The sequence below is a fragment of the Echinops telfairi genome, unplaced genomic scaffold (genome assembly GCF_000313985.2).
Source record: "Echinops telfairi isolate 266 unplaced genomic scaffold, ASM31398v2 ScPeMD7_12;HRSCAF=54, whole genome shotgun sequence".
Lineage (NCBI taxonomy): Eukaryota > Metazoa > Chordata > Mammalia > Afrosoricida > Tenrecidae > Echinops > Echinops telfairi.
Window position 1 is genome coordinate 7,854,644 of NW_022103909.1, and position 14,349 is coordinate 7,868,992.

General features: G+C 44.2%; 1 protein-coding gene across 2 annotated transcripts in view; it reads left to right on the forward strand.

The window, feature by feature from the left end:
• Window positions 1-14,349, forward strand: part of SLC38A1 (solute carrier family 38 member 1) — an 89,284-nt gene that overhangs the window by 67,555 nt on the left and 7,380 nt on the right. For both annotated transcript variants that reach the window (XM_045287337.1, XM_045287338.1), the window contains 8 exons: window positions 848-940; window positions 1,411-1,492; window positions 2,465-2,547; window positions 4,677-4,735; window positions 4,878-5,000; window positions 9,137-9,216; window positions 11,074-11,174; window positions 13,974-14,092. In XM_045287337.1, the coding sequence (XP_045143272.1) occupies window positions 848-940; window positions 1,411-1,492; window positions 2,465-2,547; window positions 4,677-4,735; window positions 4,878-5,000; window positions 9,137-9,216; window positions 11,074-11,174; window positions 13,974-14,092 (740 nt within the window). The remainder of the gene's footprint in view (window positions 1-847; window positions 941-1,410; window positions 1,493-2,464; window positions 2,548-4,676; window positions 4,736-4,877; window positions 5,001-9,136; window positions 9,217-11,073; window positions 11,175-13,973; window positions 14,093-14,349) is intronic.

The window sequence follows — 14,349 nt, forward strand, 5'->3', positions numbered from 1 at the left end:
TTATGCACCCATTTGTCTTCAGTGATCCGTTCGACACCCCGTGATTACACAGGTTGATATGTTGTTCCAAATATCAGTCTTTAAAGAGATTAAGCAAAGGTTCAATTCTAGCCTGACTCATAGTGCTTCCTGGGGACCTTTGAAAACATGAAGCTAGTGGGTTAATAAAATGCCATAAAAATTTAAATCACTTTTGAAAAAAATAACAAATGGGTTGGACTTGCAGTTGTTGCTGAGAGGTGCCCCTTGATTGCTTTGGGGTTCGGGTACACCCCAATTATTCTTGCAACCATTGTGTCCGGGGAGTTGCATTTAGCCTTACAGTAAATCTTAGAGAATGACCAGAATTTCACTGTCGTGTTAGATTTTTATCATATTTGGAACAACTCCCGAGGTGGTGTTAAGATAACTCTTTGTTAGCCTAATTAGTTCAGGTAATTAAGAGTAACCTTTCAATCTGCAACCATCAGGGTGTATTTTTTAAAAAATCCAACTTTCATTTTATTGGTGGAAACCAGACCTGAGAATAAGACCCAAGTGGGAGTTTTCCCCCAGTAAAGTCTACTTGAAACTCTTAAACCCAAATCTTCTGATCGAGTCGTGTAACTGTTTTTGTAGCCAACTTGATAAAGGAGAAATGGTGGTCACATCTGACATTTTCAAATGCCAAGAGGTTATGTTATGATGCAACCACCTTAACCCCTGCAAAGCCAGAGGAGACTGTGAGTTTAGAAGGGGAAAAAAGGCCCAAATTAGCCTAGAGAATGGCCCTAGAGTGGTTGATTCTTGGACTGTTCATTTTTCGAGCCTGATCATTTCTCATGCTCTCGAATTTGATTTTAAACAGGCTGCATGGTTTTCGAAAAGCTGGGCGAACAAGTGTTTGGTACTGCAGGGAAGCTGGTGATTTTTGGCGCCACCTCCTTACAGAACACTGGAGGTAAGAAGAACAAGGTTTTGTAGCCATTAAGTTTAAAGTAGGTGAACATGTGTATCGTTTCCAATTCTGGTGATTGGGTGGCCACATGAATTTTCATCATTCAAGCTGTTATTATCCTCATGGAATGTAAAGTTGAGAGTCCCTCTTACTGCCACCAAGTCCATTCTGCCTCCTGTGGACATTATAGGACAGGGTAGAACTGCCCCTGGGGGTTTCCGAGGCTGCAAATCTGTATGAAAGTAGAAAGCCTCTTCTTTCCACCATGGAGTGGCTGGTGATTTCAAACTGCTGACCTTGAGAACAGGAGCCCAACACTAAACACTTATTTAAAACTAGGGATACTGAAAGCATGTCTCAAGTTGCCTTTGGACCTTACTGAAGATTAGTCTGAGTCTGGCTGGTAACCTGTGTATAGCTTGCAACCTGAGCCATAGAATCCTCTTTCTAAAAATGTTCTCATTTCCCACCAGCCATGCTGAGCTACCTCTTCATAGTGAAAAACGAGCTGCCCTCAGCCCTGAAGTTTCTCATGGGAAAAGAAGAGGCATTTTCGTAAGTTACAGACGTGTATATAACATGCTTTTAACTTACATGTGAATAGACCGAAGTATGTGCCTGGTGAAAATTTCAGAAACAAAAACCTTCCCTAGGCTAGCTTCTTGCATTATTTGTTCGTTCCACAATAGATTTCTTCTGTCTCCAAATGAAGGAAGCAGGGAGACATTTTTTAATATGAACATTTCAAAGGTAGATTTATCTGGCATGTGGCAAAGGATAGATACTTGTATTTTCCCAAGAGTCTGAAATCCATATCTTGTTCCTGTGAAGTAGAACAGATAAGGTGTATTTTTAACACAGACATGGAACATCCAGCCACAACAACAAAACATCAAGATCCTAATCTCTTTCCTGAGGATGGGACGTAGGTTTTGGGAGTAGCCCTGACGAACAGTGCTGTGGCCGCATGCTGTGTTGCAGCGCCCCCTTGTTTAGCAGCTCCTGTCGGTCTTCGCTTCCCTGTTTCGCTTCAAGGGAGAAGCAGAGTAAAACATGGAGATGTAGTGTTTTATCCTTGGGACCCAAGGGCAAGCCCAAAGCATCAGGGAGACAGAAATGCCTGCCAGGGGGACCACTCCTGATTGGTACCAGCCAAGCAAAGCTAAAAGGAACCCTCTCTCTAAGTAATTGACAGGACATGTGGCAATCTGACAGAATGCAATGCGCACAGTCAACTTTGAAACCACCTCAAGAATTCAAAGGAATGCCACATTTAGCCGATGGAGGAGAGAGAGCCACAGTATCACTTCTCCCACCACCTGGGAGCGAGGCAGTAGTGAATGAGTAATGGTTGGGTTCAGGTATTTGGAGGAAACTCGAATGGTGGTTTAAATCACATCATCATCATGGTATGAATGGGTGAGAAATGAATGAAAATCTAGGATAAGATTTTTAAATATGGCCGGGGGTGATATCAGGGAAGGCCACTTTCTAAGAAAATATGACATCTATTTAAATGCCTTTCAGAGCCTGGTATGTGGATGGCCGCATTCTGGTGGTAATAGTTACCTTTGGCATCATTCTCCCTCTGTGTCTCTTGAAGAACTTAGGTAAGGAATGATGTTGGTTTTGTCAGTCTCTACAGTGCCCTGATGAATCAGAGACCTGGTATCAATGAACAACTCTGTCTTCTGCTTCCACTTCGAGGGTAAAGAGGAAGTGAGCGATAAATGACAAGTATTAATCTGCTTTGTCTTAAATATGGGAAGAAACCACTCTTCCGTGTGAGCCTTCCTGAGCAAGCCCTCTGCTGGGGACGGGGTGGCGAGGAGGGGGTGCTTCTGGGCCAGAGGTGTGCCCCAGAGGGTTTTCCAGAAGTGCCTCGCCAGACCTTTCTCTCAACACACCTCCTGGTGGCCTTGAGGCTCCACCTTTCAGTTAGCAGTCCAACACACGAGCCACGTGCCTTACCCACGGTCCAGCAAAAGACCCTTTCTAATAGCACAGCCCACAGGTGTGCTTAGAAAAGTCCAGAAAATGGATTCTCTTCATACAATATCTTAAATCCAGAGATAAATGGGGTTTCAAATCTGGGGCAAAGGGAGAAAATTGCTTATATCCATGCTCAAAATTGTCATGAATCACTCCTGAATGGATCGTGTCTCACCAGGCTCAATGATTTGCCTTACTTAGGGGGAAAGACAAGTCAAAAATCGGAAATGGTGGATAATTTCTAGCCATATCCATTTGGGGTTTTAAAAAATCATTTTATTGGGGGCTCCTGCACCTCTTATAACAATCCATACATCAATTATAATGTATCAACCACATTTGTACATATGTTGCCATCATCATTTTCTAAACATTTTCTGCTTGAGCCCTTGGTATTAGCTCCCCTTTCTTCCATCCTCCCCCCACCCTCCCACCTTCGTGAACCCTTGATAAATTATAAATTATTATTATTATTTTCATATCTTCACCATCCGGTCTCCCTTCAACCATATTTCTGTTGTTCGTCCCCCTGGTGTGTGTTTGTGGGGGTTATACATTGATGATTGCAATTGGTTTCCCCATTCTCCCCCCACCTTCCTGGTATCACTACTCCTATTACTGTTCCTGAAGGGTTTATCTGCCCTGGATTCCGTGTGTCGAGAGCTCTTAAACTGTACCAATGTACATGCTCCGGTCTGGCCGGATTTGTAAGGTAGAGCTGGGGGCATGATGTGGGGGTGAACCAGAGGAATATTGCGTGTTTCCTCAGTGCTATTCCATTTGGTTTTGACACAGTTTTTGTGCTGTGTATTTGGAGACAAGCATTGTACCTGATGCTTAGGGAATTTCACACTGTGGTAGAATACTGAGGTCACACTGCTATCCAACCAAAAGCCTCTAAAATGCATGCTCTTTAATGCAAAGTAGAAATATGGATTACAGAGAGGAATTGGGAAGAGGGAGGTTGCAGCTTGGGGACAGCAATCAATGTCAAGAAACCAAACGGTATGAATTGTTGAATGGAAAACCACTTGGCGTTGTAAACTCGGCACCAAGCCACAATTTTAAAAAGAAAAGAGAGAAGTCATATTACATCAAACGTGGGGGTGGCACTTTCAAAATGACCACAAACCAAAGTGTTTTGTTTTGTTTTTTTTAATGAAAAATATCAAACCACAGGAGATAGTCTATAAGATATATATATATGTATGCCTATATGTATATTTTGTAACTATTTAATTTTCCGCTTTCTGAATCTGTTTAGACTTACTCATGTCTATAGTAACTCTTTGTGGTTTAGGTAGAGAGGACCCCTTCCCCGGCCCCACACCCCAGGAAGAAAATAATGCAGCCCTTCAGAGTCCACTTAATTCTGTCTTGCTGGTGGTTTCCGTGCTGGTTAGAGCTCTCACAGGCTTCCTAAGGGGAGCGAGGTAGAGATCCCGATGGACACAGTGCATCCCCGGAAATGTACTCTGTCTCCTCTGTGCACACTGCCATCTGGCAAGCTCTCAGTTCGCATACAGCAGGTGCATCATTGGAGCTGAGGAGTAGATCCAAAAGGGCATGGGCTTGCCCATAGACGGTCTCCAGAGGACAGTGACAGAGGCCCAGGAGTAAAGGCGGGAGGCTCTTTGTCTGTGTTCCTGAATGTGCCCAGCAGACTTGGAATCCATACATGTAATACAGTATTTTTATTCTCAAAGCCCCAGTTTTTACTAAGTTGTGTGTGTGTGTGCTTTTTTAGGGTATCTGGGCTACACCAGTGGATTCTCCTTGAGCTGTATGGTTTTTTTCCTGATAGTGGTAAGTAAGTGCGGATTGAAATGATTGATTTAAGTTGGCCGGAGTATAGTGCCACGTACTATATTTTAAAAAATCTTTTGGCTTTGTGCATAGGTATAAACTATAATGTTTCTCCTGTCTTTTTTTTCTCCCCCAATGTCAGGTTGTATATAAGAAATTTCAAATTCCCTGCAGCGTTTCAGAGCTCAGTCCAACAAATCTAACAAGTGCTAATTTAACAAATTATGACGCATGTACGCCAAAATATGTTACCTTCAATTCAAAGGTATGTTTCCTTAACCTTTAATGTTTGGGGGCCAGGGGGGGCAGGGGGAGAACATTTTCATAAGGGCATTAAACTTTTCTTACTTGTTGTAATTACACTGTTGGGGACATTTTCGCACTCAAAGGGACTCGTCTTTATTCTCAGAAGTGTCGTTGCTTCCATGTTCTCAGGTAAGAGACTTGAAAAACTATGCAAATGTACCCCACGCGTCCTCTCACCTGGTTTACATGTTGTTGTCGAGAACAGAACACCACCACCCTCACCATGGTGCCCATGCTTGAGCCCATTGTGGCGACCGAGATGTCAAGCGATCTTGTCGAAGGCCTGCCTCTTTTTTCACTGGCTCTCTACTTTACCAAGCATGGTGCCCTTCTCCAGGGACTGGTCTTTCTACAACCATAATCTTTTGTTTTCTTTTTTTTAACCTTGGTCTGGATAATTACCTCATCTCTTTTCTTCCTGTGTAAAGAGCACGAGGCGATGCTTTCAAAAGTTTAATAGCATCCCCAACCCAACGACTACTTATCCAACGGTGTCCTCAGCTTGCACAGTTGAGATACAGATACCATTGAAAACTGGCACCTAGTTTATCTAGATAAGATATGCGTGATAAATAATTAGGAGATGAAAAGAAGGGGACCAATGGTTCCGGGGGGATATGGGAGAAGGGGAGGTAGGAGAAAGGAAATGGGGGGTAACCAACCCAGGGACAAGGGAACACCAAGTGCCTAAAATCAATGGAAGGAAGGTCATAGGATGCCTAGTGGGGTTCACTCAAGTGCAATGTAGCAGCGAGGAATTACTAAACCCAAATGAAGGCCGAACATGGTGGTGAGACAAGAGGGAAGTAAAAAGGAAATAGAGGAAAGAACCAGGAGGCAAAGGACATTTATAGAGGCCTAAATATAGGCATGTATATATGTAAATATATATATAATGAGAGGAGAATAGAGAACTATGTACTCATATCTATATGTTAAGAATTAAGGTTGCAGATGGACATTGGGCCTCAACTCAAGTACTTCCTGTAACACAAGAACACTTTGTTCTAATAATCTGGCATTCTATGATGCTCACTTTCCTGACACGATCACTGAAGATAAAATGTGTGCATAAGCAAATGTGGTGAAGAAAACCGATGGTGCCCGGCTCTCAAAAGATACAGCGTTTGGGGTCTTAAAAGCTTGAAGATAAACAAGCAGCCATCTAGCTCAGAAGCAACAAAGCTCACATGGAAGAAGCACACCAGCCTGTGTGATCATGAGATATTGATGGGATCAGGGATCAGGCATCTAAGACCCAGAATAAAATCATACCCAATGTGAATGAGGGGAGGCATGGAGTGGAGACTCAAAGTCCATCTATAGACAATTGGATATCCCATCACAGAGGGGTCACAGGAAAGAGATGAGCCAGTCAGGGTGCAGTATAGCACTGATAAAACACACAACTTTCCTCTAGTTCTTTGGTGCTTCCTTCACCCCACTATCATGACCTCAATACTACCTTACATGTCAGATTAGACCAGAGCATGCATACTGCTACAGATAAGAGCCCACAACACTGGGAATCCGGGATAGATAAACCCCTCAGGGCCAACAAGGAGAGTAGAGATACCAGGAGGACTTGGGGAGGGTGGGGGAGAAAGGGAGTATCGATCACAAGGATCAATCTAAAACCCCCTCCCAGGGGGACAAATAATGGAAAAGTGGGTGAGTGGGGATGATGTAAGATATAGAAAAACAATCTATAACTTATCAAGGGTTCATGAGGGAGGAAGGGAGGGCGGGGCGGGGGGAAGAAATGGGGAGCTGATATCGGGCTCAAGTGGGAAGAGAATGCTTTGAAAATGATGATGGTGGCAAATGTGCTTGACACATTGGAGGAGTGTATGGATTGTGATAAGAAATGTAAGAGCCCCCCCAAAAAATAAAATAATAATAATAAAGGAAATGCTCTCATAAAAAAAAAGATTTTAGCATAATGCTTTGCTCAAAACAAATATTAGAATCTACCATTGTTAATAGTTTTTCGTGCTTCTTTGTCTTCGTTCTTGAAAAACCTAAATTTTGAAATTTGTATTGTCATGAATTAATATAATAATAAAATTAAAATATTAAGATAGATGGGATCTTAAAATTATGCTCTTGTTTATAGATAGACTTTTACATTTTACCAATGTATTTAGAGAAAGCTTTTGGGGATATCACCAAGAACCATCAGACCCAGAAGTCTTTTCATAGTGTGTTTTAAAATATGCACTTCAGGAAGTTTTGTTTCCAAATTTTAGTCCTGGATTTGGTGACTTCATTGGTCCCAGTATCTAAGCCAGGAATGCATCCTATTATCTGAGTGAAAATTGGATGGCTCTCCCCCAGAAATGAAGGGGAGCCATGCTTGGGACATAGAGAGGATCAAGGGTCCACATCTTACTGCTCTTGTGACCAAAAATAGTGCATATGAATCACTTCAGCAACACAATAAAGAGTGTACTAAAGAAAATGTGGAGCTGAGAAAATAATTGTTATCAACCAGGTAAAACGCTTGCATTAACCGAATTCTGTTAGATTTTAAGCAGAACAGAGAACAGTAAGTAGAGAACAGATCTATGATTATCAACTGCTTCTTACGAGTAATGACAGAAGCGGGAACCATGTGATCATTGTTGTTAATTACCACATAGTTGGCCCCAGCTCATGGTAATCACATGGACAACAGCATAAACTGTATGGTCCTGTGACATCTCCGTGAGCATTTGGCTCGTTTTATAAATAGAATGTCAGGATTGGCTTGTTAGTCTGGCTTCGTCTAGGGGACCTGTGTAGAATCTTAACAAAACATCACTGATGGTTTAGTGATTGGCCAGGCATTAAAACCAGAGTCCCTCTGGTGGAAATTGAGATTTCTACCTCTGAATAACGAATGCCTCATTTCAGGAGTCAGAGAGGAATATATTACCTGACGTTATTGTCCCCACCATCCCTCTGTTCCAACAGACACCTTATCGCATATGTAAAGAACATTTATCGGTTATTTTTTACAGTTGGCCATTCATTAGTAATTATCTTACCTGATCACATTGCAGTGATAAAGTGGCTGACAGGAACCTTGTGTGGAAACTTTTTTCTGTTTGTTCTCCATCTAAAAGAAATACAAGAATAAATGTTGAATAGTAAAAACAAACACACAAACAAACATAAAAAAACTGGCACCTAAGAAACCTTTACACGATTGAGATGCCGTGGTTAGGGTGGGGGATGATGAATTGGTCAGGCTTGGACTCAAATCCTCACTCAGATTACTCAACCAGAGGTAAAACTGAGAGCCCTCTTCCATATCTTGCAGGGTTTTGCTGGAACGTTCCTGGTACAGTGCCTGGGGAATGAAAACATCAGAAATACGACCTTTGCTTCTCTACCATAAACCCTTACACTGAGTTTGGCGTAGTGGGTTGTGCATTGGATTGCTAGGTTAGCAGTACAAACCCACCAACCTTTCTGAGGGTGAAGGATGAGGCATTCTGCTCCTTTAAGATTTACTGCCTAAGAAACCCACAGAGGCAGGCCTGTTCTGTCTCAGAGAGTCGCTCTGAGACAGAATGGACTCAATGGCAGTGAGTTTGGTTTTGTGCCGCTCAGAAAACTTAAATAGGTCCATCTTTCACTCCCTCTCCATTTCAACACCAAGACTATAGCCAAAGTTTGTGAGTGTGAAGATCCTTTGCTTTTGAAATGCCATCTTCTCAGTCTGACTTGATGCCCTTCAAGTTGAATATTGAGTCCTGGGCAAGCCCATCCCGGCTCCCCACCACCACCTGTCAGAGGGAGTCAAGTGCTACATAGCTGGGTTTTTGTTGTTGCTTGTGGTCGGTCAACCCGTGTGTGCAGTCAGAGCTGGTGCCACATGGCTATGGCATGTCACTATACCTATGAAATACCTTACAGTGGAGCTGAAGCTGAAGTTCTAGTGTGACCAGGGTCTCGTGCTAGGTAACGTCTCTTGGGAAGGGTACTCCTATTTCAGGGTCAGAACTTTCCTGATGAAACAGAGAATCCAGAGACCGCTCTGCCGCTGTACAATATTGGGGGTGTAAACGGCCTTTTGCTCCTGTTTCATTTTCTCCTTCTTCTAAACAGACTGTGTACGCTCTACCAACGATTGCGTTCGCCTTTGTCTGCCACCCATCCGTCCTGCCCATTTACAGTGAGCTGAAAGAGTAAGAAACTTACTTCATTTTTATATCCTAATCCATCTATAGCCCCATATTAACAGACTGGCATTACAGTAAACAGGCCAGTATCATTCACACCACCGACTGACCACCCAGCTTCGGCAGGAACTAACATTCTGCTATTCTTGAGCAAAGACTGCATGAAGAATCAAAGCAAGAAAAGTCAGAAGTTGCCTGGCTGCTGTGGCCTGACCCATACAAAGCGGCCAGCTTGCTGAGCCCTGGGGGCTCTTTGTATTACGTTTTTCATATGTTTGCTAGGAGAGTTCGAGTATTTGTGCTGTTTTATGCTTTTCTGCTTATTTTGCAAGTGGATAATAATACTGTTCAGATTTGTCTCTAAGACTCTGAGTACACTGTGTGTAATTTAATATGCATGAATTGGGTGGAAAGGGCTGGCCAATGGTGCAGAAAAAAGTTAGTCGTGAGGCCATGACCTGTACAACAAGAGTTCACTGTTGTCTTGTTCTTTCTCAATATGTCAGGTGACTCTATGGATTTGTTTTCCTAGAGAAAGCTAAGGGCCTGCTTGCAAATGTCTTGGTTTCAAGCCTTGTGTGAACAAACTTTTATATTGAGATGGTCCTTGGGACATAGTCTTAAAATCAGAAAAGACAGCTTTTTTGTTTCCATTTGAAGCAAAAAGAACACTGATGTCACTTCAGCCCTGAATTTCCTTTTATATTTGATACCTGTCTACATTTTAAAATACCAATATCTGTACATTTTAAAATACCTATATCTATCCACCTAGTATCAGGAGAGAGACATGACTTTCTACTCTCATAAGGAGTTGTACTGGCAGAAGCCCACAGGGGCAGTTCTACCCTGTCCTATGGGGTCGCTGGGCCTTAACCTACTCAACGACAGTGAGTTTGGTTTTATCTACCTAGTCTACACTAAATAACCGTCTAATAATGTTCATTATTCCTGCATTGCGATAGGATGGCCCTTTATCAAGGCCATACAAATATGTCTTTTCAGTTGAATAGTCCCGTTTTTAGTTTGTCATTGTCTGAAGTTCACGCTTCTCAGCCTCTGGTTTTCCGAACTCCCATTATTCTCCTAGGTTTCCAATGTGAGGATTATTTGTGGTCTGTTATTGAGTGCAGGTTTGTACATGAATTATTCTGGCAGCTAGATAAATTTACACGTTCACCCCAACCCAGAGCCAACTCTGACCTAAGAGATGGAGCCTTTAGGCATCCAAACTGTCCCTCTTAAGCAGTTCCTGCTGTGGAGACCGAGGGGCTTCCTGGGTCTTTCATGGGGCTGCTTGGTGGGAAAGCCAGGGCCTACCGAGTGGCGTGGACAGATGGGACCTCTGAGGGAAATAGAAGCCTTGCCTCAGATCTCTGGGCTTGCAGAATAGCATTTGAATTTATTTTGCCCTTTTCCCAGTTCTGAAGATAATATCAGACACAAATATATTTTTAAACACTCCCTGTCCTTCATATGAGAACTTGAGATTCTTTTAAAAGAACAAAAAACAAACTCTTACGACCTTGTTAGCTCTGCAGCTCTCTCTGCCAGGATCCACTTGGTATATAAAAGAAGCTATTCCGTGCCAATATGTCTTACTCGGTTAGTAGCTACCCCAATCGGATAGGAGGCAAAAACCCATCCCCACGTCCACCAGGTCAGTTCTGACTCACATAGGGTTTCCAAGACTCACTCTTTCTGAGAGCAGACTTTTCCTCCCGGAGAGCTGCTGGTAGGTTTGAACCGCTGACTGGTCAAAGGAAAGTTAAATTAGTTAGCACTTAATTTAAGTATTGCTTAAATTCAGCAATGCGATGTTTTCTTTTTTAATTTCTCAAATTCCTCTGCTTTCGTTTCCAGTCGATCACAGAAGAAAATGCAGATGGTTTCAAACATCTCCTTTTTCGCCATGTTTGCTATGTACTTCTTGACAGCCATTTTTGGCTACTTGACATTCTATGGTAAGTGACTTCTGCCAATGCATAAATATCAGGAATATAATTTTTAAATAAATGAGTAAAAAGTGGTATCGAAATAGCTTTTAAAATGAAAGCCAAAGAACACAGGAAAGCTATTTATTGCTAATAAGTCGTCAGCATAAGGAAAGAGTATAATGACTCTTTTCCATCTTCGCGTGGACAGCAGAAGACAGTAATGCCTGACCTAATGCAATGTCGTGGCTTTGTTGTTTTCCCCTCCTAATAATGCCCTTAAAAGAGATTGCATTTTAGAACCCTGCCACCTTAACAGAGGACCGTTGACAACTGTTATCAGAGGAGGCTTTCCTCATTGACGTTGCAATTGGGTCAGGTTCTATTAATAGAAAAGGGAGACAGAGACCGGTGCTGGAAGTGAGATGGGCAGGGTGCTACATTCATGACTCTGCGCGTTAATTAACAATAAAAAGCCTGATTGGAGGCCGGAGCTGTGCAGAGTCAAAGGAATGCCATGGACGTGAAAAGGGATGAAAACCAGAGAGAAAGAAGTCAGAGCAGTTTCATTTGCCCCTTTTACGGACCTGGGTGTGCAGCTTGCCTTCGCGTCCATGTCTTGTCTGCCGGGCAGCTTGGCCTCGTGTGGCTCCTCCTCGGTGTGATGTGGGATCTCATGCAGGCTTAAAGGCATGCATTCCCTAATCTTCTCTGTCTAGAGCTATTTCTTTGGGGTATTCTTCTCACAAACAACTGTCTCAAATTTTTCGACAAATTGAAAGGTCACTGAATCTTCCCATAGAGAAAGGCGAGCCTGGTTACACACTTATATTCTCATCATCTCCACAAGCGTTGAAGAGTAGCGTTCTCTAATGCAAACATAAACACGCCATTTAACTCTTGCCTAGACCGCGCTGCCCCTGCTGCTCCGGCCGAGCTGCAGGGCTGAGGGTGAGCGAAGACAGGTTGATCGGGAGCTCAGTGTTAGTGGAACAAGCTCACTGCCACTTGTCCCAAATGTGAGTTTCCTTAGCAAAACCCTTTTCTCTCCTCCGGATGTAATATACCGGCAATACCCAACCCTTTTCTTGAGGTTGCGCATCCTTCGGGAGTCCCGACTGAGAAGCGCTCAGCTACATGAGAGATTTGAGTCCAGGTAGCGGTGCTACAGAGGAAATTCCTAGAAACGTAGCCCCCCCGAAATTCAGCCACTGGAATCCTCCGGAGCCCAGTTCTACTCTGACACATACAGGGCCACCATAAGCCAGAATTTGCTGGCAGCAGCTGAGTTTTTATTTCAGCTCAAGGGAAAGGGCTCTGCACTTTGTGCATGGTTAGAACTTGAGAATCTACGAAACCAGAACTCATGGAGCTGTATTGGGACCGACTCGATGTCTCAAAACGGTGGGGCCAAGCTCTTTCATCCAGATTAGAATTTTAATTCCATGCCCAGGACCTTTCTGCCGGACACTGAGCAGGAAGGAGCCCTGGGCAGGGGTGGGGGCAGGGGGGAGTGATTGCTCATCAGAAGAATGACACATTCTCATGCTCTCGGCGTGAGAATGGCGCCCTCCACTTCAGAAGAAAAAGGAAATACTTCTATAAATACATCAAATCGTAATAAGTAAACGGAGGAGAAGAATTCCTTTCTGGGGATGGTTAGGTATGTGCAGGGCCTTTGTGGCCGGGATCCTGGGATTTGGTTATAGGAGGAGAGCTTGGAAGGACAGCGGTGTGGTCTGAGTACTCCCAGGAAGACTTTATGCTAAATGGTCATGAAGGGGGCATATCTGACATCCTCCGTCTTCCTGCTGCCCTGAAACAGGGGCTCAGCCGTGGCTTCCCACTCCAGCCTTCTTTGCACATTCTCCCACGGCATCTTTCAGTGCTACTCAATAACTCTTTGTAGTGTCCACACAGGACCCACAGACGAAGCTTACAATTCAGGGGGTTATTCAGCAAGTTAATGGCTTATCACAAGTCCGGCTCAGCCCACAGCAAGGAAGCAGTCGTTGGTCCACAGCAAGGCCACTCCTCAGCCAGCAGTCGAGTCTCTGTCCAGGCCTCAGTGTCAGCCATGTGATCCCTTGGCTTTTGCCTCCCCTCCAGAAAGCCTGCTGGCCCGTCACTGTCCCACAATTCCATTGTCTAGGGCCAGATGGGAAGCGGATACCCCGTATTCTCGGCACTGCTCCCCTGAGTCTCCGTTCCTCAGTTTCTGGGACATTTTGCCTCCGCTGCTTCAGACAGCTCAGCCATGCTCTTCCCAAGGGGTGCTGGGCTTTCTTTCCACTGCTGCTGCTGCTGCTTCAAAGATGGTTCATGCTTATAGCCAGAGCGGTGCTGACGAGCGTGGTAATGAAATTTACCAATCCCCTCTTTTATTAGGGCTACACGCTCCCACCTAAGCATATAGTCAGAGTTACAGAGACTTGGGCAGAGGAGTCTTGGGAAGAAGTTTCACCCACTGCAGACCGCTTCAGGACTAGCACTAAACGAGGGAAAGTCTAAGAGGGGCTTTGTTCTTCTAACCACGTGCTTACATTTTAATCCTGATTTACTCCTTGGCTAAATTATACATTCCCCCCCCCCCCATTGCTTCTTTTAGTGATTAAATGCCTTTTCACTGGAGTTACGGACGAATGGTAGAGCCTGTCTCACCCCAGGGATTTTCCTTTTCAGCGTTATAAATTGTTACCTTGAACACTTGGAAACTCTGGACCTTGCTCTTTCTGCCTGTGAACTTGTTGTTCCGGGAGAGGGAGGGCTGTCAGTCAGCGTGTGCTCTGTTGCATTGTCAGACCTCACCACCCCCTCCCCCTCTTTTAGGAAGCGTGCATTCAGACCTCCTGCACAACTACCAGAGTAAAGGCGACATCCTCGTGCTGACCGTGCGTCTGGCGGTCATCGTCGCTGTCATCCTCACGGTGCCTGTGTTATTTTTCACAGTGAGTAAAGGGCAGAGGGCTCTCCTCTCCATCTGCCTACAGGAATCCATTCCAGAGGAAATCCATTCCAGAGGGAGCATACAGCGGGCAGGTACCTCTCCTGGGTCATTGACACTGCTTCCAGGAAGGTTCCCAAAACTCAGTCAAGACCCTGCGGACAAACAAACCCAGGGACAAGGGAACAACAAGCGATCCAAATTGGTGGGGAGGTGGGTGTGGGAGACCTGGTAGGGCATGATCAAGGGGAATGTAACAAA